The sequence below is a fragment of the Leucopleurus acutus genome, assembly GCF_964270905.1.
Source record: "Leucopleurus acutus genome assembly, chromosome: 6".
Lineage (NCBI taxonomy): Eukaryota > Metazoa > Chordata > Mammalia > Artiodactyla > Delphinidae > Leucopleurus > Leucopleurus acutus.
In genome coordinates, this window is record NC_139149.1 from 13,255,731 (window position 1) to 13,282,305 (window position 26,575).

A 26,575-nucleotide genomic window follows, 5' to 3' on the forward strand; every position below is an offset into this window, starting at 1 on the left:
ACTAGAGAAAGCCTGCGTGCAGCAGCGAAGACCCAACGCAGCCAAATAAATAAATAAATTTATTTTAAAAAAATCTATTTTATATTGCAACCCATAGGAACACCTTAGGATTCAGAGGACAGACGCTCCACCCTGAGAGAAACCCCAGGACACAAGAACACCTTGTCTCACGTGAGGCCCTAACAGAAATGAAACCTTCCCTCATGAAAACCACTTCCCCTCTGCTTTTAGCATACCTGTGCCAGCAGACAGGTAGCGACCCCGACCCTCGTGGGTAGATGTGCCAGTCATGGGAAGAAACGGGTGATTTTCCACAAGAGAGGACAGTGAACATATTAATTATAGCTTTAGAAAACCCTTTAGATACCAGCATTATCCTTTATTTAGGAAGCCTGGACTCGCCCTTATGTCATCTGCAAGTGCTTGTCTTATTGTCTCTGAGTTTTCCTTTGACGCTAGTGGTACGAGACCAGTGCCCCTCAGGATTCCCTTTTAAGTCACTGCAGTATTTAGGGTGGGGGAGGAGGGCCTTAGGATTGGGTGTGTAGCCAGGGATTCTTCTTCCCAGAGCCTTAGTCACGAGGAGAGATGGATCTCAAGGATCAAAGACATAGCCTAACTCGGGAGAGATGGATCTCAAGGATCAAAGACATAGCCACCTGTAAAGTTTTCCTTTTTTTTTTAAAGTTGATTTACAATGTTGTGTTAATTTCTGCTGTACAGCAAAGTGATTCAGTTATACATATATATATATATATATATATATACATTCTTTTTCATATTCTTTTCCATTATGGTTTATCACAGGATATTTATCATAGTTCCCTGTGCTGTAGGACCTTGTTGTTTATCCATTTAAAAAAAATAAATTAATTCATTTATTTATTTTTGGCTGCATTGGGTCTTCGTTGCTGCGCGGGGCTTTCTCTAGTTGCGGTGAGCAGGGGCTACTCTTTGTTGATGTGTGCAGGCTTCTCATTGCGGTGGCTTCTCTTGTTGTGGAGCACGGGCTATAGGCGTGCGGGCTCAGTAGTTGTGGCTCGTGGGCTCCAGAGTGCGGCTCAGTAGTTGTGGCGCACGGGCTTAGTTGCTCCGCGGCACGTGGGATCTTCCTGGACCAGGGTTCGAACCCGTGTCCTCTGCATTGGCAGGCGAATTCTTAACCACTGTGCCACCAGGGAAGTCCCTGCTGTTGGTTTCTAATCGGATACTTTTGATTTGTTGAAAGATGTTTCCTCCAGTTCTTTAGTTGCTAATAGATCATAATCATAATCAAAAGCAGAAATGAGAGTTAAAGCTTTTCTTTATTTTTCTTCATTTCCGCGAGGTGTTTTTAGTCTGGTGCTGGGCCTTGTTACCTCATTTTTCTTCCTGGGATTCTCCCTCTTCTCGGTGCCCTTTCCTACCTACACCTTTATTGTTCATAATTTCCCTTCTCCCATTCCCCAGAACAATCCAGGGCATCCTAATCCATTTATTTTACACATATTTTGGGTGTTTATGATAAGGAAACCTTTTAAATTTTGTGATGGACAATGAGAGCATTCCAGTTGTGTTAAGATTTCTGGGGGTTGGTTGCAAGTGGCCATCAGCATACCCTAGCTCCTGACACCTGCCCAGTAGAAAGAACTGTCAAAACTGGTTTAAGACCCCGACTGCGGTTAATTCCCCGGGTTTCTGTCTGCCACGGCACACTCGGGCAGGCCTTGGATCGTCAGGCTTTGGATACCGCATTTTAGTACCTCTCCCAGCATCCTCTATCTCCTCCTCTGCTGTCCTTTGTGGTGTGACCTGAAACGCCTATCAATGATAGACACATTCCCTTAACTTCTGAATCTCCTCCTTCAGTCTGTAAAATAGGCTCACGTGTCTACCATTTGAAGAAGAAACAACCACCACCTTTACTTGACCAGCAGAGTCTTCAGGCTGCCATACTGAGTTTTGCCGGCACTTGGACTTTCCCACATTCGGTCTCGACCCGACATCCGTGTCACTCTTCGTTCCACATGTCTGATCTCTCCTCCCATGAACTTGCGGATGGACTAAGGAATTGCCAAAGCCAGAGTTCTTTGCACCCTGATCTCATGTGACTTCTTACCTGATCAGGCCCCACTGGTGATGCTGTCTTCTTCACTGGCTTTTGATGCCACCTGAGTGAGTTCTTCCAGCAGCTCTTCTTCATCTACTTCGTGGATACCACCTCCTCCAGCCCTTGCAGATGTGGGTGTTCATCAGGATGCCAGCCTCAGTCTTCCCTCTGCGTGCTGCGCGTTCTCACTGGCGACTCTCATTCCTGTACGTGTTCCCAGACCCATATCTGCACCCTACACTTCCCTCCTGGGCTTCAGGTGGCAGACACGTGCCTGCAGGATATTTCTGTGTTGATGTCCCATCAGGCCCGGAGCTCAGTGTGTCAGAAACAGTTCAGCTCCTTCTGCTGTCACACAGACCTGCCCCCAGTCCCCCCGCCTCATCTCGGGGTATGACACAACCATCGGCTTTGTTGCGCAGCCCAGAAACCTGCAGTCTCTGTCCTTGTTGCACCCAAAGTCCTCCCTGCCTCCAATTCATGCTCCCCATCTTTGCAAAAATGAGCTTTCAAAACTGCAAATATATCATTTCACACTCCCCTATCCTTATCCATGTCCTCCTCCTTCCATCCCATCCCCTTTTTTCTTCCAAACTTTCAAATCTTTCAGTGGTTCCCCAGCACCTCAGGGTGAAATTTCTAAGTTCTTAGGTTGCTCTGAACTTTGTTTCCTTCCAGACTCTATAAAGTTTTTGGATTTCTCTCTTATTAGTGGGATTGGATAAGTTTCCTTAACTTTGCATGTGATCTTTGCCCAGTTTTGTAGAGTTTTGCGAGCTTTTAGAATGAATTGGGAATCTTCTACCTCTCAGTGCTAGAATGTTTGTGGGTGGAGATGTCACTTGTAACAGGGTTGAAAGGAAAAATGGTTTCTTCTGGTTTGACCGTGGTGGGCACAGCCATGACACCAATAGAGACGATGCTATTTTGGACCCGGCGTTGTAGTGAGGAAACAATTGCAGGGGGGAGATTAAACACTGCAGATGGCGTAAACCATTTTACAGCTCACATACCGCACATACTCTTAAAATTTAAAAAAAAAATTGTGTTAAAATATACATAACAAAACTTAACCATTTTAACTGCTTTTAGTTGTACAGCTTAGCGGCTTTAGGTATATTCATGGTGTTATTCAACCATCACCACTGTCCATCTCCAGAACTTTTTCATCATCCCGAACTGCATCCATTAAACAATAACTTCCCATTTCCCCCTCCCACCAGCCGCTGGTAGCCACTACTTTCTTTCTGTTTTTCTTTAATTGAAGTATCGTTGATTTACAATATTAGTTTTAGGTGTACAGCATACACTGTTCTCCTTTCTGTCTCTAAGAATCTGCCATTTCTTGACACATCCTATATCTGGAGTCACACAGTATGTGTCCTTTTGTGTCTGCTTTATTTCACTTGCCTTAACGTTTGCAAATACTCTCGAACTTGATTTTTACCTGGGAACGAAGGGGAGGACAGGGCCACGTTTACTATGTGTGGTTCACTGTGGCATGTCGTTGAAATTGATTGCTTCAGTAATTTTCCCAGTCACCGGCAGAAGGGGGTATTAGGTATCCCATTTTACAGATGCATATATGGACTTTGAGACGTTAACATTCTTGAGGGCCCATGGCTAGTAACCGTGGTGGTGCCATGTTTTGAACCCAGTCTTGTCTGACTCCAAAGCCTACTTATTTTATTCTCTGTCTGCTGCTTGGATCTCCACCCCCGCCCCCACCCCGCCCCCACCCCATACTGGGTTTCTGATGGTGGAGCATTCTGCTGGGCTTGTCCTGAACTGTGTGGCTTGCACATCTTACCGGGTGTGGTTCACACCTTGCCTGTCTCCATCACAGTGACCTGAAAGCTTTCCCCTTGAGTTCAGACAGGATAGCCGTCGGCTACTGTGGGTAGTAGTTTTGCTGATTGGTGCAGTTCAGTGAATTGATGTTTCCATAAAATGTTCTTCAGATACCTAGCCTTGTGGAAGCTTTGATTCCCAAGATCATTCTTACGAAGCATCCTGAGCAGAGTGTGCTGGAATCTGGCTGGCTCTGAAATGGAGTCTGAGGGACTTGGGAATATGTCATGTTAACTGTCACTTTTCCCCTGATTGCAGTAAGATGCGTCCTAAAAAGTGGGACCTGGAGGGTTTCTTTCTGTTCTGTTGTTGCCTCATTTCCCATCAGGGTGAGGTAAAATTCCTCACAGTTGAGGCCACCTTCACTTTTTAGACGAGTGGGCTTCATAGTGGGCACAGGGTAGGCCCTGGCACTGCAGTATTTTCCAAGTGAGACATAAAGCAAATTGATGGGATTCATTCATTTATTCAACAAATAAGGTTCTGGACTATAGCAATGAGTGACTAGATACAAATTCCTTTCTTCTTGGAGCTTACTTCCCACCTGAGGGAAAGAGCCCACAAGCAAGTCAGCTGAGTGAGTTTTCATAGACTACTGGGAAGTGAGAAGTGCTCTGGAGAAAAGTGAAGCCGAGTGGGCCGAGGGCGTGCATGCACACCCATGGTATTCAGTAGGGTGGTCGGAGCGGGCCTGGCTGAGAACGTGGCACTGGGACAGAGACTGGGTGGGATGCTGGGACGGGCTGGGTGGCAGCCTTGGGGAAGGGCATTCCAGGCAGAGAGAGTGTCTGGCATGGGGAGGAAGCAGCTGGGAGGCCAGTGAGGGGAGGGGGTGGCCATCGGGGAGACCAGTTCTTACACAACATGGAGCCATTGGCGGGTTTTCAACAGAGGACATGCTATGACTTAACTTTTAGACGGACATTCTGGTCGCGTAGTGAGAATAGATGGAAGGGAGCCCGGGGTGGAAGGAAGGATCCAAACAGGGTAGAGTGACGGTGCTTTGCTGTTGGCCATTGTGTTTGGGGTTGTTCACTGGAGCGCGAAGCTCGTACCATTCACATTATTCCCTGTCTTACCCAGGCACCCCCAACCACTTCCTCCAAATTTGCTGGCATCATGGTCGATGCTGGTGATTCAGAAATGATGGAGATACGGAACCTGCCTTTAGGGAGCGCTCAAGCTAGGCTTTAGGCACTAGAGAAACAGATGGTTTAACAAACCAGAGGTCACAACCGCTACAAGAGCAGTGTGCGGTGGGTGTGCGGGACGTACTGCCTTCCGTCCCGGGCTACTGGGTATAGGCGGGAGGGTGCTGGAGCAAGTGATGCTTGAAGTGAGCCTTGAGAGGCACGAGAGTGACACAGAGAGAAAGCACAGTGCTTCAGGCAGGGACCCGTGTCAGTGAGAGCTGGCACATTCGGGAAAGCTGTGGTTGATGACTGGCCCACAGAGCGAATTGAGGTGTGTGGACTGTGGGCTCTTCAGAGCATTCTCCGCAGCACCGATGGGCCTCTTGGCCCACGCAGGCTGCACTGCTTCCCATCACAACTCAGCCCCCGACCCAGCTGTTGGCTTTGCTTCCTGCTGCCGCAGGCACCACTTCAGGATCATTTCCGGATTGATAGATAACAAATACCTACCTTTGGCAGGTGTAATGAATTCTTCCACAGTCCAGTCACCAGAAAGATCAGAGTAGAGTGCTTTTAAAACAAGTAACTGATTTTTCTTTTACAGCTCTATCGAGGTATAATTTACCTGTTAATCATACAGTTCAGTTATTTTTTAGTAAATTTACGGAGTTGTACAGCCATCACCGCAATCCGCTGTTAGAGCGTTTGCCCATCACTGGGAAAGATCCCTTGCCTCCGCCTGCAGGCATTCCCCACCCCCACCTGCAGTTGTAGGTGACCATTTCTCTGCTTCCTGTCTCTGTAGATTTGCCTTTTCTGAGCATTTCGTGTAAATGGGATCATACAACAGGTAGTCTTTTATGTCTGATTTCTTTATCCTGTATTCCAGGTTCACGGATATTATAGCGTGCATCAGTACTGGTTTGTTCCCCTTTACTGTGAATGGTGTTTGATCGTGTGGATGTACCACATTTTGTTTCTCTAGTCATCAGTTGATGGGTATTTGGATTATTAGCACTTCTTGGCTCTTAAGAGTGATGCCCACTTTTTTGCCAGAAGGGCATCCAGTCGGCCGAGGGTTCTCTGGGGAAGGTGCACACGAGAGCGATTTCGGTTTGGGGAGTGTCCTTACAAACTTAACTGTCCTTGCCTCGCCCTTTTGGAAGACTGGTGGAGTCATGAATGTTATTGGAGCCACATAGTAGCTGAGTGGCCTTGCCCAGTTGCCTGTTTCCTTAGCTGGGAGGTGGGGATGCTTATAGGTGCGGTGCTTGGTACAGGGTGTCGTGAGGATTCAGTGAGATAATAGGGAGAATATGTGCAAGGTAACGGTTAATTTTCCCCATGAGCCCCCCAGCCGCCAACACCCACCCGTGTGCTGCCCCTGGGGAAGTGCTTGGGGATGAGAGGGGCTGTGTTAGGACCGCCCCGCTTCGAGTGCTCTGTGGTCTTTGGAGAGAGGTGTGGAGTGCCCGTGAAGTAGAGGGCCGGGGAGGAGCCCAGAGGCTGGAAGAGCTCCCGGGAGGGGAGCGGGGTGGGGGGCTCTTAGGAGACCCCGTAGGCCTGGCTGACTGGCTGGCTGGAGGAGAGGAGTGGAGAGGTCAGCTTAGAAGCATATTGGGAGAATTTTAAAAGCCCACGTGGAAGACTTGGGTCCTTGTTTAATCCCTTGGGCAACCATGAATGCTTTGGTGCCTGATCTCACGTTTATGAGGTGCGTCTGGAGGAGGGAGGTTGCAGATTTAGGGGTCTTTGGCCGGATTCCACCCACGAAATGTGTTTTTGGGCTCCCCAGTCCTTTAAATTCATTCAGAAAGTTGCCTGTGTTTAAAATCTGGCCATCTGGCCACGCTGGCTTCAGTTCCCACCTGGTGTCATGTGAGCAGGGCTTCCCGAGGGGTCCGGGTGTCCGTGGTTAGGTGCCGCCTCATCTCTCCCTGCTTGAGTTGCAGCCGTGGGTCTAGAGCTGCGCTGGGTGGCACGGTGGCCTTGAGCCCCGTGCGGCTGTTGAAAGTTACATTAAGGAGCTCGATGGTTTAAGCAAAATTTAAGATTCTTTTTCCCATTCACATGAGCCACATTTCACTTGCTCAGTAGCCATATGTGGTTAGTGGCTGCTGATTTGTACAGCACCAATCTGGGACATTCCTGTCACTGCTGAACATTGTATGGGCTGGTCCAGATCTTTGAACAAAGGTTACTGACTCTGCCTCGCACTGTGCTCAACCCCGGCCTCCTGGGCTCGCTGGGCCTATTGCTGCTCGTGTGTGAAATGAAGTGGTTTGATGACGGATGATCCTTTCTAACGGTAAGACCCTGGTGTATGGGCAACAACAGGTAACAAGCCTATCACTTCGTGAGCCCCATTAATCTCACATTAAGTACTTATATTTTAACAGACTTTTGTGGCTCAACAAGTGTCTCCGGCGGCCATTCCAGAAGAGGGATTTAAAAAGTCAGCGGCCCAGAGGCATCTGGCTGGCACGAGTGTCCCAGGAGTCGCTGGGTGAAGCTGTGAAGGACAGCATGCTTGTGTGAACAGTTCTGCTGTCTTGCATGAACGCACAGGGTCACCGACTTTGTCACACTCTTCTTGGGTATCTGTGTTGTGCTTTTATTCTTGGGATTGAAAGTGAGTGCACTGTAAGAGTACTAGTTGATTTCCCCCTTACTTAATAAGGTTGCAGTGTAGAGTCTTAAAATGACAAAAAAATGTATAGAGTCAGCAGCCTGTGACCCCATAGGGCACCTAGTGCATTATGGTAAAAATAATGCTAGTCAGGTGTACAGCGTGTGTTCTTTTTCAGAACTTGTCCTGAGGAGATAAGTGCACATGTGCGGAAGTGTGTACCCATCACAGTGTTGATTAAGATAATGACTATGGGTAGGGGCTTGGAGGCTCGGTTTAGTGATTGTGGTGCCTGCACACAGTGGGGTATCATCCAGCCACTGAAAATGGGGTGGAGATCTGTATGTATAGATCTGGGGCGATTTCCATGGCATACGAACCGTTTCTGTAGAACTCACAGCACACACATGTGCACACGTGTACATGCGAGATGTCTTGAGGGACAGTCATCAGAATGTCGACAGTTGGGTGATGAGATTTCAGGCGCCCTCACTTTCATCTTTGGGGTTGTGCCCCCTCGGACTGTTCCTCTCTTTGCTCAGTAGGCTGTGCTTTTTTGTTTTTTATTTTTTGAAAGTGCTGCTGTCATAAAGAAGGGAACAAACACTTACTGAGTGCCTACTGTATGCCAGCCATTTTGTTAAAACTCTTAACCCTCCTGTGTACTCTTTGAGGGAAAGGTGTTTTATTCTGACTTTACTGATGAAGCATGTGAATCCTGGAGACGGAGCCCCTCATTTGGGCAGTAGACGTGGCAGAGCTGGGATTCAAGCCTGGATCTGTACTCGCAGCACCCTTGGACTTTTCCTGTTTTGGGCATTATCAGAGCATCAGAGACGTTTGGAACTGAGACCGACTTTATCTGGTAGTGGCAGAGAAGAAACGTGACCTGCCCAAGGTCTTCAGCTAGCTAGAGAGAGGTGAGGAGGGCTAAAAGGTGGGGTTTTGTGATACTGTGATTTTGCTGTGCTGAGAATAGCCTTGATCAAGTCAGGAGCCCCCCCACCCCCACCCCGCTCCAGTTCCATCACTATCCAAACTTTATGACCTTGGTTAAGTCTCTCTACCTCTTTTTTGAATTTTCCTCGCTTGCAAACTAAGGGTAGTATGTTCTACATCTCAGGTTATTGTGAGATTATTCAGATTCATCCAGAAGTGCCTTAAAAACAATAAAATATGATATGAATGCAAAATATTATTTTTATTCCAGCCAGTCTGGTCTTCCGAGGCTCAAGAAGTGACCTGTTCATCCAACCTAGCTTGTCCCTTATGGACATTTTTTGGGGAAAAGGATTTAGAATTTCTTTCTTTTTTATTTTTTTGCGGTACGCAGGCCTCTCACTGTTGTGGCCTCTCCCATTGCGGAGCACAGGCTCCGGACGCGCAGGCTCAGCGGCCGTGGCTCACGGGCCCAGCTGCTCCGCAGCATGTGGGATCTTCCCGGACTAGGTCACGAACCCGTGTCCCCTGCATCGGCAGGTGGACTTTCAACCACTGCGCCACCAGGGAAGCCCTAGAATTTCTTTCTTTGATCATTGAGCAGATGTTATACCGTGGAGAGAGAACTGTGGTTGGTTCCATTTTGGTGCTTTGACTTGTAGTTTAGAAAGTAAGTAAGGCAGAGACGAGGTCCAAGCCACTTGTCACAGACTTTTATATATAGGTCAGGTGGTCCAGGGTCACTCCCACTTTTCTAGTCTTTAAAACCTTTAAAAAAATTGTGAGCTGTATTTAGAAAGTGCATAAAATGCAAATGCACAGTTTAATGAGTTGTAAAGCTAACAGCTCTTTAATTGCCACTCGGGACAAGAACTGGAACATTGCCAGCACTCCCCGAAGTTACCACTCTCCTGACTTGTATGGTATCACTCTCTTGCTTTTCTTTTTTAGTTTTATCATCTAAATATGCACCTTAAAATTATAGTTTATGTTTGCTTGTTGTTGGACTTATACAAAAGTGTATATACAGGCCTTTTCACTCATTATTATAGATTTACCTCTGCTGTTGAGCATAGCTTTGATTCATTTATTTTGATTGATTATTGTATTCCCTGGCATGAAAACTGCAACTTTCACATTCTACAGTAGATGGACACATGGATTTCTAGTTTTTGGCTATTACGAATGGGGCTGCTCTGAGCATTTTTGTGCATTTCTCCTGTTGTACATGTGCATGCATTTCTGTTGGGCATATTCCTAGCAGTGGAATAGCTGTATCTCCAGATTTGGGAGATATACCAAGATGTTTTCTGAAGTGTTCGTTGTACCAGTTTACATTCTACCAGCCCAAGTTTCCATGGTAACACGTTCTTGTCAACACTTGGTCTTGTCGTTCTTTAATTTTAGCCATTCAGGGAGTATGCAGTAGTGTGTCATTGTATTTTAGTTTATGATTCTCTGATGAGTAGTGGAGGTTGAACAACTTTTCATGTACTTAGGAACATTGATATCTTTTGTGAAGGGCCTGTTCAAATATTTTGCCCATTTTTCTACTGGGTTGCGTGTTGATTGGGCTTGTACGTGATCTGTATATTTTCTAGAATCAAGCCTGGTGTTGCTTATTTGTTTTATAAATATCTCTTTCCAATGTGACTTGCCTTTTAACTTTCTTAGGGTGTTTTGGTATACCACAGTTCTTAATTTTAATTTGGTCCAGTGCATCACTCTTTCTTTTAATGGTTTATATTTACTGTGTCCTGATACTTTCTCCTATCCTGGGATCATGCAGCTGTTTTCCTGTGTCATTTGCTAAAAGCTTTATTGTTTTGTTTTCCACACTTATATCTATACCAGGAGTTCATCTTTACGTATGGGGTGAGAGAGGAGTTAGTTTCTGTTTTATTCTAGATAGATACTCAGTGGGCCCAGGGTTCTCACTCCTCTATAGTGCACACTTTGTCATAAAGAAGGTGCCCATGTATGCATGAGTCTGTTTCTTTATTCTGTTCTGTTGCTATATTTGTCTTTTCTTGAGCCGATAGCACATTCTTGCTGTTTTATAATAAATCTTGATATCCCATGGGAGCGAGTTTCACCAGCTTGTGTCCTGCCATTTGCATTTCCACATAGATTTTGGAATCAACTTGTGAACTTCCTAAAGAAAAATTATAGTTGGGATTTTGAGTGGAATTTTATGTGTAGATCAATTTGGGGAAAATGGAAATTTTGCAATACTGAGTATTTCAGTCTGTAGCTTCTCTCTGTTTATTTTGGTCATCTTTAATTTTTCTTTCTTTTTTTTTATCATTCCATAGCTTTTGGGGTAGAGATTTATTTTGGCTAGATTTATTCCTAGGTGTTAATTTTTATGCAATTAAGAATGGAAACTTAAGATTTCCTTTTTTGGCTTGTTGGTATAGAAATGTAATTGTTTTTTGCCGGGGGAGGGTACATTGACTTTGTATTATCAGTCTTGCTAAACTCACTTATTTTATAATATACCTGTAGATCTTCTGGATTTTCTACTTACAACTTCCATTAGTAATGACAGTTTAGCTTCTTCTCTATGAGTTTTATACCTTTAATTCTTTTCTTGCCATAAAGCTTTAGCTAGGACCAGTGTTGAAAAGCAATTGCAGAATGGATGTTTTTGTCCTGTTCCCCATATCAAAGGGAAAACTTGCAGTATTTCATCAAGTGTGGTGCTTGGTTTGATACTTGGATCAAAATTTGGCTCTTTCCACCTTTTAGCCGTTGTGAATAATGTCGCTCTGAGCGAGTGTACAAGTATCTGTTGGAATCCCTGCTTTCACTCCTTTTGAGTTTATAGCCAGAAGTAGAATTGCTGGATCATACGGTGATTCTGTGTTTAATTTGGGGGACCTGCACACCGTTTCCCACGGGGACTGCACCACTGTGTATTCCTACCAGCAGTGAACGCACAAGAGTCCCAGTTTCCCCACATCTTCACCCACAGTTGTTTTCTGTTTCTGTTTTTTGGGGGATAGTAGTGACCCAGATGTGTGTCCACTGTTGCTTCTTGCCTAGCGTTGCTGACCTCTCCTTTTGAACTCCTTTTCAACTTACGTTAGTTCTGTTTTTCTCTATCTTTGGTCTCTTACCTCCTCTTTTGAATTTTCCATCCTTTTGTCTCTCTGGGCTTCATTCTGGATTTTTTTCTGCAGACTCAGTTTCCTGTTTACTTTTCCCTTCGTCTATATCTAGTGTGTTTTTAAGCCCATCGATCGAGTACTTAACTTTGGATTTCTCTCTCCCCAATTTAAATCATGTGTTTTGTTTTCTTATACATAGTAAGAATTGTTATTTTAACATGTTTCTAATTATTCTCATATGCATAGTTCATATGGATCTTTGTTTCTGCTAGTTTTCATTTACAGTTGTCCTGTGTACCTGGTTGTCTTTGGTTGTGTTTTGGACATTGTATTTGAGAATTGTCTACAGAAGTAAATTGAGGACTAGACGAGGATTATATACTCTCCATCCAGAAATGATTTGTGTTTTTATCTGCCAGGGGCTTTAGGGCACCAGCAATCTAATAAGATCATTTCTATCTGCTGTGAGGGATTGGCATTTTTCTGGGTCACCCAGATTCTTGGAAGCTGGCCTGCAGTACATCTGGAGGCTGTTTTATTTCCAATTCACTCTCCAAGTGTATAGCCATTTGGATTTCCAACCCAAGGTATAGGGGTTTATCTGGGCCACTAGTCTTCGAGGGCTCTGGAGTGCATGTTTTAGATAATGTGGTTATCACAAGTAATCAATCCTCAGTGTCTTGGTTGCCCCATCCCAGTGTATAAATGGCCCTAGGGCAAAAGTAGACCATTTGCTGTAGGCTCATCTCTCTGGATTTTACTTTTCTTATGTTTTGTGAGCCGGTAGTTCTTCTGTGCCTTCTTAGTTCTCTGATGTTTCCAAGAAGATGTTCTTTTATATGATATCCATCATTTGTAGTTGTTTTTAGCATGAGGGGTGGTCTGAGTTACTTAGCCATTATTACCTCCTTTTAAAAGCGTCTTTTAAAAGTTATAAAGGAACTGTGTTGGACCTTGAGAACACATCTGTTCTAATTCATCACTAGTCAATAAAGTAGGGCTTTATTGGTCACTTACCATGAACCCGGTATTGTGCTATATGTTACAGAAGTTTTGAGGAAATACAAGGCATGGTATTTCTTACATTCAAGGAGTTTAGCTGGGGACACAAGTGTAAACTCAGAAAATTAAATAGAATATTGGAGGAGGTGCTCAAGCGTCATACAGAGTTGATGGCTTAGTGAAAACTACGGGCAGAGTGGTGGTGTGAGCCTGGCCCTCTCTCTGCCGCTGTCCCCTCCGTCCTGGCCATCTTCATCATGGTGGGCACAGGGCCCTGTCACTCCCCCTTCACATTCCAGCTCTGCGGTGGCTCCCCCACTGTGTTCGGGACCTAGCTGCGGCCCTTCCGGAGCTTCCTCCCTGGCCCCTCCCCCGCACCCGTTCCCCTCCTCCCACCCCATGTGCTCTTCTTTCTGTGGGGAGGTCTTCTCTTCCTTTGGTGTGAGGCTAGGTCTTCAAAGCTTATGAGGCTGGTGCAGTGAAAGCCCTTCTGGGAAGCCGCCTCTGGGAATCGACCCCAGTCCCTGTCCCCGGGACTCATAGGCGTGGCCTCCACTGACCTGAATCAGTACCTGTTTCCTCTGGCAGGGGCAGTGACAGTGCTGCGGTGCTAACAGCCAACAGGTGGAGTGGTCGGGCCCTTTCCCCTACGAGGTAGCTGTTACTCTTTCCCCCATTTAACAGGTCAGAAAACTGAGGCACAGAGAGGCTTCACGGCTCCTAATTAGAGTGGTCTTCTAGGCAATGACTTCACTATCCCTCTCTTCACTAGGGAAACAGGAACATAGAAGGGCCTGAGCTGTGAAGATAAACATGCATGGTAGTGGTTCCTTTCCTGCCCCAGCGGGGCTATGACTAAGGGAGAACTGGACAAGTGTGTGCGGTGGTTGATTCTGCTGTGAGGGTGCCTGGACTGTGCTCCAGCCTCTGCGGTCCTAGTGCTCTGGAGCTCGGCTGCATCAGTCAGCCTCATCTTCCCGGACAGTCTGTGGATTCCCCAGTGTCTCTGGGTGGGACTGTTGGGGAACTTTGCGGTCTAGGATTTAGCCAGGGCTGCCGTGGTTGGACCTGCTAGCAAACCTTGATCCTGGAAAAGCTTAAAGTCTGTTTCCCCCAAATTCCACGAGTAGGCAAACCAACATGGGCTGGCATATGTGAAAAGGCCATAGTCCTCTTGCAGCTGAGTCTTGAGGGATTATACTTAAGGCAGGTATTAATAGTTCTGCCACGAGGAACACTCCCCCCTCCGACCAGTAGTGCATCCAGACCGATGCTTAGGATTTCATCAGGAAAAGGCCAGTTCCACATCATTGAGAGGCTACTCTTTTTATAAAATAAACTTAAATTTTTAGAACAGTTTTGCATTGACAGAAAAATCCCATTATATATCATTCACCTCTAACACTGGTGGGATATATTTCTTAAACCCAATAAAGAAATACTGACAGATTATTATTAACTTAATGTCCATAGTTTGTTCAGGTCTTAAGTAAGTTTTACCTGACGTCCTTATCATCCCAGGATATGACACTCCACTTTATTATTGTGTCTCCTAGGCTCCTCCTTTTGGCTGTGACGATTTGACTTTCCTTGTCTTTGACGACTTCAAGTGTTTTGAAGTGTACTGATTAGGTATCTTGCAGGATGTCTATTGGGATCGAATGTGGGCTTGGGAGTTCTTATGCGAAGGATCACAGACCTTGTAATCACATACGAAGCATAGGTCCTACCGACGTGATTTTGTGGCTGTTGGTGTTGACTTTGCTCATCTGGTTGAGATACCGTTTCAGAGGCTTTTCTCATCGTACGGTTAGTTCCCCTCTCCACCTCTACGTTGTATTCTTCGGAAAAAGAGTTAAAACCTGGTACCTAGTCGTCCGTAGCTCATAAGTCATTATTTTCAAATGTTTTCCACCGTACCATTACAGACACAAAACCTGTCGAACGACAGTTGTTTCTTTAAGAAACGTTAAGAGGTGTGTCTTAAGATTTTTACGTTGACAATTTCTTGCAAGGATAGTGCGTGAACTGTGGTGACTAGTGGACAAACTTGGATTACCACCTTTCGAAGCGGTGAATTTAAGAGCTGACCAGCAAAACCTAATGTTTTTGTTTTTATCGAAACGCAGGAGCCAGGGAAGTACAAAAACTCATCATTGTTATTATCTGAGATCTCCTCCAGTAACTTCAGAGTACCTCTCAAAATAAACTTACACAACGCAGAAGCGTTGTCGCAGGGTTCGCCCGGGAAAAAAAGAAACAAAGAAACCTGAACTCTGTTGAAGCTGCTAGCGCCCCCTTAAAATAAAAACAGCTTTACAACCGTTTTTATACAGCTTGGAAAAACTGCTTTTGAACTTTGACCTCGTGGAAAAGAGAAAATTCTTTTTTCCAAAAATTGCACCGAGGTAAAGCGTAGCTTTACCAGGTGCGAGCGTGTTGCATAGGTGTTAGCAGTACTGCCCTCGCTAAACGCTCATCGGACAGTAGCGCAACCCCAAGAAAAGGATGGTTGGTGCCGCCGCTCTTCGCGCCGCGAGAAGCAGGCGCCAACACCGGGTAGGCTTGTGGCGACTAACCCGAGCATTCCACCGCAGCCGCCCGGCAGCCGGCGCACCTCTGCTGATCTCGGCTCCCGAAGCTCGCCACGAACTCCGCGTTTTCGGAGGCTTCGGAAGGTGGCAAAGGGGCCGCTCACTGTTACCCAGAAGGCCACGCGCCAGCTGCGAGCTGATATGCATATGTGCTCTCCGCCGGGGCGGGGCCTGCAGGGGGCGGGGCCGCAGCGCGCGCTCCCACCCTAGAGGGCGGGCGCCCGGGACTCAGGCTGAGGCGGTGGGGATTGATTCGTGTCTCGCCACCGACTATTTCGTGTTAGCGCTGTAAACAGCCCTTTCCGGCAAGCGGCCCCCCTCCTGACACCCGGCTTAACCCTGCGGGTCGGCGCACGCTCCGGCTCCCGGGCCGCGTCTGAGCCAGAGATGCGGTGGCGCCCCGGGAGCCGGCGGGCGAGGGCGCCGCGCCCCCCGCCGGCCGCTGACGGGGGCCCGCTGTTTGCCGTTGCAGGTGGTTCTCCTAGGCATGGACATCCTGTCCTCGCTGGTCACCCGGCTGCAGGATCGGTTCAAGGCACAGATCGGCACAGGTGAGCTCTCTCCTCCTCCAGCCCCCGGCCTTCGCTGGGTCTCGCCAAAGCTTCACTTGGCTGTACCCGCCTTCCACCCTTACCCTCTAGACCCCCACCCCCCAGCCCGCCCCCACCCCCTCCTGCATCTTTAGATGCCACGGCTGCCCCGTTGCCCTCGCCCCGCTCCTGGGCGTGGCCGGATCTGCCACCTCCGCACACCTGCTGGCACCCCACTCCCATATCTTTCTGCTGGCTTCTTCCACCTCCCTGTTCTAGTACCAACTATTACTTTGGTTTCTTCCAGTTAGCCATCAGGCTGTGGTGCCAACCAAGCCCTCCTTGTCCCTGACCCTTCCCTTTGAGAGGCCTCGCTTTCTCTCTTTGAGAGTCCTGCAGGTCCGATTCAGCTGTATTGTTAACAGATTTTTGTTGCTATGACTGTTTACACTTTGGTTGTAGATGTCATTTCAAGTGTGTGGTAAATGATCACTCTTATTTTGAAGGGAGAGCAGTAAGTCAGAAAAATGAAATAAAAATAACCCCAGGTTCCGTAGATTAAGAGATGATTTAATTCCCGGCCTCTGGGCTTTGATGATGACATACAAACACTAAGCGTCTCTGCAGGCATTTCCTTGTAGAATTTCTCGGTTTCAATTGGTACACGTGTATTTGTTCTGTTAACCGTCTGGTCAGTGTGCACCTTTCGATAAAGTCATGAGCTCTTCCCACTCTGGTACAAACCGCCCATCTGCAAATAAAAAAATCCCTCTGAGGAATTTGATGTTTTAGTAGCGTTCCATTTCCCCCTAAATTAGCTGAATTGTTCAGGGCTATCTCTTGTAAAAGAAATGTTTATAGATTTTTAGAAGAAGCAAAGAAAATTGACCTCTGATACCCAGGTGCCCTTGGAGCAGTAGTGATGGCCCGCCCCCAGCCATATGGAGGAAGGGCGGAGGAAGGGCAGAGAGCTGCATTCTGTCTGATGAGCTTGGGTGGATGTGATGTAAAAGTAAAAACAGATTGAGCCATAATGCCTGTTCCTCCCACGCTCTCCTCCCCACTCCCCCTGAGCAGACGTGCTGGAGCCCCTCTGTCTAACCTGGATTTCCTTTTGTGTTGACTCTTTCTTGCCACGGTCTTCCATCGACATCCATGTTAATAGCATTTCAGCAGCTTAAAAACATGCTGGAAGCTGCCTAGGGGAAGGTAGGGTAAGGAAGAAGACAAACAGTGTGTCCATGCAAAGGATTTCTGCAGATTCGCCTAGTAGCTCCCGTGGATGGATTTGAGCAGGAAGGGTAGAATTTACAGGGGTTGGTGGGTGTAGAGTGATGTGCATCGTTTAGGCCAGGATTTTGAAATATCCACAGTTGGTGACCACAGGCTACTAGACTAGGTTTTCATTTGATCAGTTTGCATTTTAATTTACAGTGCTGCCGAGTTTAATAGACAGACTGGGCGACGCTAAAGACTCTGTGAGGGAACAAGACCAGGCCCTGCTGCTGAAGATCATGGATCAGGCTGCTAACCCCCAGGTGAGGCGGGGCAGGGCGGGGTCGGGGTGTTCCTGCAGAGCGCCAGTGGGTTTCAGAGGAAAATTTTCATGGCGTTTCATCTGGCCCCTCTTCTCCCCATAGGATATTTAAACAACAAACAGCAGAAGGTATACCTTTGAATAAGTTAGTGGACTTAACATGGGTATCGAGTGCTTGGTTTGATCCATTAGAGTTGAGCTCATTTACATAACTGACTCTGTGAGTCTCTGAAAAGATGCAGCTGTGGTGTCGGGGCACTCAGAGGCCTGGCTGCAGCCCTGGTCCCTGTCTGCTGGTGAGCTGGGGCTGCCAGGGGTCCAGCTGTCCATTGTTGTGGGGTGGGGCGGGGCGGGGCGGGGAGGCGTCAGGAAAAGCCTTCCCAGGAAAGGTAAAGCCTGCGTTGGCCTGAAAAGCTGAGCAGCTGTTTGGCCTGTGGATGGGGTGGGCACAGCTGTTCAAGCTGCGAGAGCAGTGTCAGTATGTGACCTTGGGCCTCATTTTCCTCACCCATAAAATGGGGACAGTTTCACCTCCCTTTCAGGGCTGTCGGGAGAATTAAACGAAATTGTATAAAGGAATGTGTTTTGACCGTTTTGAACTTGATATACGAGCATAAGTTACCATTTTCCAGCAAGCTCTTGAGAGCGCTTAATGAGCTGGTGGAGGTGGGGAGGGCTTTGGCACCTGTTGCGACGTGTCCCCCCCCCCCCCGACCCCCGTGGGCCCCGCGTTGGATGGGGCTGCAGAAGCTGCCCTCTCTCCTCTCCCCCCCCGTCCTCTGCGCCTGCAGTACGTGTGGGACCGGATGCTGGGAGGCTTCAAGCACAAGAACTTCCGCACCCGGGAAGGCACGTGTCTCTGCCTGGTCGCCACACTCAACACGTAAGTCTGGTGGGGCCTCAGGGTGTCCTCGGCTGAGCTTTTGTATCTGTAACTGTTAATTCTGAAATCATCACGAATCTACTGGAAGTTATAGGGAAACGTCCTGGGAGGTGCCGCGCACCCACCTGTCGTCTTGCGTGTCTGTAGTGCAGGGTGCAGACCAGGAAGTTGGTGTAGATACGATCCACAGAGCTTGTTCAGGTTCATCCAGGACGCACGCATGTCGTGTGTGCGCAGCTCTGACATGGGTGCAGCTCTGGGTAACTCACTGCCATGTTCAAGGTGCACACCCGTACCTCGCCCCAGGCGCCCCCATGCTGCCACTCATGTGCTCTCCAGCTCTGCGATTTCGTTATTTTATGAATGGAATCACACAGAATGTGACCGTTTGAGATTGACCTTTTTTTCCCCTCTCAGCGTAATTCCCTTGAGATTGCATACATGTTGTTGCCTGAACAGTAGTTTGTTCCTTTTTATTGATGAGTAGAATTCCCTGGTATAGACATATCATAGTGTGTTTAACAATTCACCCGTTGAAGGACATTTGAATATTTCCAGTTTTTGGTTATTTCAAATAATACTGTTGTGAACACACATGTACCAGTTTCTGCATGAACAGAAGTTTTCATTTCTCTTGGGTCAGCGCCCAGGAGTACAATTGCTGGGTCGTTTGGTAGATTCATCTTTACTTTTAAGAGAAACTGCCAAACTATTTTCCAGAGTGGTCTGCATCATTTTGCATTCCCACCAGCAGTGTACGAATGATTCATTTCTTCATTTCCTCGCTAGCATTGAATGTTACCACTGTCTTTAATTTTAACCATTTTGATATGCGTGTAGTGCTGTGTCATTGCGGTTTTAATTTGTGTTTCCCTAATAACTGTTGATGTTGAACATTTTTTTAAGTGCTTATTTGTAGGAAAGCCTTTTTTTTTTTTTTTTGCGGTACGCAGGCCTCTCACTGTTGTGGCCTCTCCTGTTGCTCCGGATGCTCAGGCTCAGTGGCTGTGGCTCATGGGCCTAGCCGCTCCGCGGCATGTGGGATCTTCCCGGACCGGAGCACGAACCCGTGTCCCCTGCATCGGCAGGTGGACTCTCAACCACTGCGCCACCAGGGAAGCCCAGGAGAGCCTTTTTTACAATTACAAATCACCTTTTCTGATTACGAAAGTAATACTGTGTATATCACAGAAATTTTACATAAAAAAGAAAATGATTATTGTCTATAATTCTGCCACCTTCAGATAATCACTGTTAACATGTAGCATTTTGTTCCAGCCTTAAGAGTGTTATTATTTTTAAAAACACAATGGAGATTGTAACGTTTATATTACCTTATAAGTTTTTCTCTCTTAATGTGCTAGACTTCTTGGGACCATTAAATTCGGTCTCTGAAGCTTTTTTTTTTTTGGCTGCACCACGTGGCATGCAGGATCTTAGTTCCCCAGCCAGGGATCGAACCCTGTGCCGCCTGCAGTGGAAGCACGGAGTCTTAACCACTGGAGTGCCAGGGAAGTCCCTGGTCTCTGAAGCTTCTAAAAAATGTTTCTAGCCTTTGCTTACTGTAGTTCCGCATCTAAGAATTTGTCCTAAGAGAGTACTCAGGAAGGAATCGGGGAGAGTGTTGTTGACAGAGGGGGTCTGTGACAGCGTTTAGTTTATGGCGGTGAACAGCTGGAGATAGCTGAGCTGTCCTCCAGCAGGGCATCATTCAGCTGGCGTCCTCTTAGCCGTTTATCGCAGTCTGTCTTCAAGCGGTTATTAACTGAATGTCTGGTGTGGCAGAGGGCCACACAGCAGGGCGATTAGGGGAGGACCCTGGGAACCTGCCGGGTGGCTGAGCGCACTGAGTTGGCCAGAGTAGGGACCACCGCATGACGCATGGCAGTGTCAAGACGACAGGACCCCACGTGGGCGAGGCTGCGGCCGCGGCCTGGCAGCGAAGGGCTGGGCCAGTGGAGGGACCCCGAGCCGGGGTGGGGATGCGGGCGCTTGTCCTAAGAGGTACTCATAGTTTAGAACTGTGCGGAGGGGCCGTGCGGGTGTGCGTTTAGTTTGGAAGCAGAGGGGGAAGGGGAAGGGGCGAGCCTTGGTGGGAGGCGGCGATGGGCCCAGGGAGGGAGGGAAGGAAGGGGTGAGAGGGAGGAGAGGCAGTGTGCTTTCCTCTCTTCCCACCAACAGTAAAGCACTGCTTTTGTTTTCAGCTCTGGAGCACATACCTTAACACTAAGCAAGATTGTGCCACATATATGTAACCTGCTCGGAGATCCAAACAGCCAGGTGAGTGTATTTAGTGAGAAAGAAATCATTGGCTGTAGACAGTGAGGGTGCATTTTGGTTCTGGGTGGGACTTTATTTCTCTCTCTAGAGCTCGGGGTGTTGGTTGAGGTGATGGGTTTAGTGCCCAGTAGCATTTATCAGCGTCTTTGGTGGATGGGGGCCCGTTTTGCCCTCTTCTCCACGTTGGGATGGGCCCTCACTAGGCTGTAAAGTGATGTCATCAGACCAGCCTCCAAGAGAAGGCACTCTGGTCACCATCTCTGCAGCTAGAGGGGTGGGTGTGGGGAGGGAGCGACGGTGATGGCGGAGCAGCGGCCCCCTTCTGGGGTGGGAGAGGTGGGCTGGACAGGGCCTGCGGGGGCCTCTCGGAGGTGACAGAGAGGGCCCACGTTTTGTTTTGAGCGGTGGCCACATTGGTGCATATAACTGTGGAAACACTTCAGACTGACCTATGCATGTTATTTTGTATAAAGTAAAACAAAACCCCAAAACGTCAAAGCACCACTTCCCTGGTGTCAGGGTGGGTGGGCGGGGCTTTGCTAAGCAGTGAGCAGGCAGCCCGGGCCCCGGAAGTGCCAGTTCTCTCCCAGGTCAGTTCTGGTTATCACCCAGAGCCCTGTCTGTCACGTTGGCTCACACACCTGGTTAGATGAGGGGCTGAAAGTAGGATCAGTGACTCACAAAAGACATGTACACCTGCCCGTTGAACGGCATGGGATCGGAGTGCGCAGGTGCACCGGTAGGTGGCTGTTCAGTAGGAAACACCGCAGTACTGCGTGGCCCCCGGTGGTCTGGATCCGGCAGATCTGTGGATGCCTGGAGGGTTGGCGGCCCCCCTCCCCGCGCGGTGTTCAGGGGTCGACGGTACGTGGTGGACAGCATCTGTCAGTCTTGACTGGCGATGGCTACAGTGCCCTCCGTAGACGACTCTGCTCTCCCTCCACCGCCCCCAGCTCAGCTCCGAGGGCCCTTGGGTCGCAGAGCCTCCTGGTCCGCATCCTTTCTCCCTCCTCATCTCTGCCCTTGATCCTGGCTGTGTTTCCCGCTTCCTCTTTGGTGCCCTGCTGCGCTCCCCTTCCCGTCGCCGGCCGCTCCTCCTGCCTTCTTGCTCGCTGCCGGCCTGAGTCCCTGCTCTCCCTCACCTGCACCCACTTGCTTCTTTCCGTGCATCCTCTATCCAGCCTTCACTGAAAATATCTGATGTTGGAAGTTTGAGTTTTAGATACTTTTATTTCCTGGATCATACTTTACGTTCATCATCAATTGGAAAATAACTGAAGCTACTTTGTATTTTTAAATTTTTTGGCCACACTGCGGCATGCGGGCTCTTAGTTCCCGGACCGGGGACCGAACCTGCACCCCCTGCATTGGAAGCGTGGAGTCCTAACCACTGGACCGCCAGGGAAGTCCCTAACTGAAGCTACTTTTAAAAAAGATTCTGAATTACCAGATGGACTATTTTGCCTTTTTGCCCCCTTAACGTCTTGTCTCCACTTTGTTTTCTGTGGAAGAAAGTCGTTTATGGGGGTCACTCCTTGAGGCTGTCACTGCTACCACGTGGCCCCTTCGGTAGAGCAGGAGAGCCAGCTGGGCTGGTCGAGGCTCTTTGTTCCTCACTGGGGTGCCTGCACCGGCCTGACAGGTGATATGCGTATCCCCGCCGGCCTCAGAGAGGCAGCGTGCTGGGGTGAACGAGGCCAGGCTCAGTGGGCGGCTGTCAGCAGTCCGGAGTGGCAGCGCCTGTAGCCAGTTTCCCACACTGAGCATCGGAGGAGTCCTTAGGAGTGTTTACCCGCACGTGTGCACGCGTGTGCAGACACAGACGCGGTCCTCACCTCCCCGCACCCGGGGGCTCCACGCCCGCTCCTCTGATGCTAAATAACCCACTTACTCATCCCTCCTTCCAGGGTGCGTGTGTATGTCGTGTGTGCTTGTGCTCCTGACTTTATTTTCATTTTCTCGTCAGTCTTTCCTGCTGGTCTCTGAACCTTGAGGGTCAGGACTACCCCTGTCTCCTCTTTATCGTCCCAGGACTGCCTTCCAGCGGCCTTAGGACTGAGTAGACTCCCCATGGCTACCTGAGCGGTGTTCGCCTCTTAGCCGTGGATGCCTCAGGCCGGAGAGGACAGTCGTGTGTTTTGCTGGTGCTGTCACTGCACTGGGCCCCTGACCTTGTGGTCGGCTTGCATCCAGCTCTCAGTCCTCCGCGGGGGTGAGTGTGTGTGTGTGTGTGCGTGCGTGTGCGTGCGTGCGTGTGTGTGTGTGTGTGTGTTGAGCCCTGCAAACACTCCTGCCCAGAGGCTGTGAGTCCTCTGGTACTGGTCTGAGTGCAGAGCGACTCAGCTTCTCAGAGCGGGCGCCCATGCGCAGGCTTTGCGTGGCTCAGGATGCTTTTGGCTGCTGAAAGTAACTCAGAATCCAACTCAGAATCACCAGAGCAGTGGGGAAAATGCATCATCCCGTGTATAGGGGGGGCCCGAGGTAGGGAGGCCGCAGGGCCTGTTATCGGCTCAGTGATGTCCCCAGGACTGCGCGTCCCACTCCACTTCTGCTGGGCTGCCCACCCCCTGGGCTTTGTCCTCTGCAGCTCTGCTCACGGGCCCTGCGTGGTACAGCCCAGCTGCACGCGTGTCCCGCGTGCCTGGCAGATGAAAGCCCGGTGCTCCTATGTGCCTCTCCTGTTTTCAGCTTTTCTAGATTGAAAGGTTCAAACGGAGGTAGAAGTGGAGAGAATGACGTACAGCATCCCCTCGGGCCCGTCCTCCGGCCTCAGCAGCTGACCAGACGAGGCCAGTTTACTTTCATCTTTTTGCCTCCCCCACCCCATTGTTTGGAAGCAAAATGTAGATTATTTTGAAGGAAATCTTAGACATTGGTTCATTTAATTCTTAAATACTCTAAAGGGTAAGGCCTCTCCACCCCGCAAGCCCCCCACATAACCTTAACAGCATTATCACTCCTGTCCCTCAAGAATGCCTGATTCTCTCATGTCATTAAGTGCCCAGTCCACGTGCACGTTTCCCTGAGTGTCCCTGCGTTTACCCGCTTTCGCAGAGTGGACGGGCGTCTTCCGGAAGCTTTGCTCAGGTTCCCTGTCGTGTCTCGCGAGAGCCGCATCCTGTGCCGCGGTGTCAGCCCGCTGTCAGGGAAGGGACCAGGGTTATGGGGTGGCTTTACACTCGGGAGACTTTATCTCCCGAGCCGAGAACAGGGCCAGGGAGGACGGGGCCGGGGCATCCGAGACACCTGCTCGATGGGGAGCCCCTTTGTCAGATAAGGAGAACTCCAGTTCTGCCTGCAGACCTCTGACTTCATAGCTGCTCAGCTGGCCTAGGGCAGGCAGCGGTCGCCTCCGCAGGGCCTCGCCCCGCTGCCTGCCGTCTGTTTTGCTGAGGAGTTTGATCCGCATCTTCAGAGTCTAGAAGCATCTTGGGGTGGCTGAGGGGCCGGCACTGATCTCAGAGCTCTCTGCAGCTGGCCCTGGGCTGGCTGGCTGGCTGGGCTTAGCGGGGAGGGGCAGGGGAAGGAAGCCCCCGCAGAGGGTTTGACTGGTACCTGAGGAGTGGGCGGGTCTGAGACATCCTCTCTGTGGGCGGGTGGCTGCGGGGACAGGGTGGCTTTGGCCTCGAGTGGGCTTCCGGGTGCCCTCCCTGTCCCTGGGGGTGAAGTTCCCCCTGGAGTTTCGGCTGTGTAGGGAGCCCGTTCCTGGTGCCCACATTGGGGTGCAGCGTGGCGCAGTGAGGTGACCGTGGGCCCTGGCAGGTGGCTAGCCCGCCAGGCTCCGCCCTCCTCTGTGTCACAGTCAGCAGTGGCCCGGTGAGCGAGGTCGTAGATTTGAAGGCCTCAGGCTCTCTAAAGCCTTCGGCCAGGGCCCGGCAGGTGGAGCTTAATGTACGGGGCCCTGGTCTTTTGCTGTCCTGGTGGCCTGAGCTCTTGGGGTCATTTGCGTGGCGAGCCTGCGGGTGGGCAGAAGCGCGTGGGGCCCCCGTGGCGGCCTGTGGAGGGAGCACTGCATGGTCCCTTCAGCCCGAACCGACTTGCTTTGAGGGGACGCCCCTCCTCAGTTGGGCTGCGATACTTTGTAGTGCCACAGACAATCTGTTCTTCTGTGATTCTTGGGTCGTTTAGATCCTCAGATGCTCCCTGGCCCTGGAGCTTTCTAAGCCTGAGGAATAGCTATTTAAAGGCTAAGGTTGCTGGTCTGAGAGATGTAGATGATACCAGTCCCACCGGCCACTGTGCTGAGTGCTTTATGCATATAAACACGGGGCACAAACCGCTGGCCTGTGTCTGTGCACATACACTTGTCTGCAGGATGACTTCACTTCACGTGTGGAGTTTGGGTTTGCAAGTTGACATTTGGGAGGAGCGTTTCTGAGCTTCCGCAGAAGAGTGAAGGTGGGGCAGAGCTGTACCTGTGCCCCACGGCTACATGTTGGCGGCCGCCTGCCCGAGGCTGGGCATCCCCCTTCCCCCGCCAGCGGGTCCTGGGCCGGGGCCATTGGTCATTGTGCACCCACCTTGCTCCACGCATCATGTTACCTGCCTGGGCCGTGTAGCGCCCCCAGTTTGGCATGTAATAGGCAGTCAAATATTTGTTGAATTGAATCCATTTTTTTCTTTCTATTATTCTTCTTATTATTTTTTTGTGGTACGCGTGCCTCTCAGTGCCGTGGCCTCTCCCGTTGTGGAGCACAGGCTCCGGACGCACAGGCTCAGTGGTCATGGCTCACGGGCCCAGCCGCTCTGCGGCATGTGGGATCTTCCCGGACCGGGGCACAAACCGGTGTCCCCTGTATCGGCAGGCAACTGTCAACCACTGCGCCACCAGGAAAGCCCTCTTTCCATTATTTTTTTTAATCTCAAAGCAGCCTTCCACTTAACGAAGGAGAAAATGGAGACTAAAAGAGTTTAAAACACAGCATTGTAAAACAGTTGTACTCCAATAAGGATGTATAAATGAATGAATGAATGGAAGTTTAAATGCTTTGTCCAAAGTTACGGCAGCCTCTAAATGGCCAAGTAAGTCCTCAGGCCTCCTTTGACTCTAAGGCTAGTAATTTTATTAATTGATTGGATGAATGAATGAAAGATTCTTTAAATTCTATAGCCCTTTACAATTTCAAAAGTTTCACACATGATTTCATATAATCTCATAATAACCCCATTTCTCCTACCCCAATATTGCCCCTCCCCCCTTCCCTCTCCCCACTGGCAACCACTACTTTGTTCTCTATATATGGGAGTCTCGCTCTTTTTTGTTTTATTCACTAGTTTGTTGTGTTGTTTAGATTCCACATATAAGCAATATGTTACAGTATTTGTCTTTCTCTGACTTATTTCACTTAGAAGGCTAGTCATTTCTCCACTAAATCCCTTAAACTCTTCATAGCCCAGACTTTGTAAGTAGCAGACAGGGTATCGATTGCTCTTTAAAGGGGGTCCCCGGTGTGATCTGCTCTGGCTCTGAGCAGACGTCATCACTAGAAAGTAAGCCACGGTGATGCACTTGTCACTGATTCTCAAGACAGGGCATTGACTGCTTTTGTGAGATGTGCATGTTTCAATAGGGAAATGTTCCCTAACATCAGAAATTATTTCCTTTCCAAAATAAACTGGTAATCTCTGTTAGTCAGCTCAGGCTGCCATTACAAAATACCATAGACTGGGAGGCTTAAACCATGGAAGTTTGTCTCTCACAGTTCTGGAGGCCGGCAGTCCCTGAACAGGGTGTCGGTGTGGCCGCACTCTACTGAGGGTTCTCTTCCTGGCTAGCAGACACATGGAGCTGTCTGGTGTCTCTCTTATAAAGACGCCCCTCCTATTATTATCAGGACCCACTCTTACGACCTCATTTAACCTTAACTACCTTCTTTATGGGCCTGTCTCTAACTGCCATCATCAACATATGAATTGTTTCGGGGGCTGGTGGGTCACACACACAGTTTGGTGCATAGCATCAGGTTTTGGGTGAGAAGTAATAAGAACTTAGAAT

At 49.1% G+C, this 26,575-nt stretch overlaps 1 protein-coding gene across 1 annotated transcript in view; it reads left to right on the top strand.

The window, feature by feature from the left end:
• Positions 1 to 26,575, top strand: part of CLASP1 (cytoplasmic linker associated protein 1) — a 269,499-nt gene that overhangs the window by 70,988 nt on the left and 171,936 nt on the right. Inside the window, exons 4-7 of the mRNA XM_082841350.1 lie at positions 15,823 to 15,901; positions 17,315 to 17,418; positions 18,209 to 18,300; positions 20,505 to 20,580. Coding sequence (XP_082697476.1) covers positions 15,823 to 15,901; positions 17,315 to 17,418; positions 18,209 to 18,300; positions 20,505 to 20,580 — 351 coding nt within the window. The remainder of the gene's footprint in view (positions 1 to 15,822; positions 15,902 to 17,314; positions 17,419 to 18,208; positions 18,301 to 20,504; positions 20,581 to 26,575) is intronic.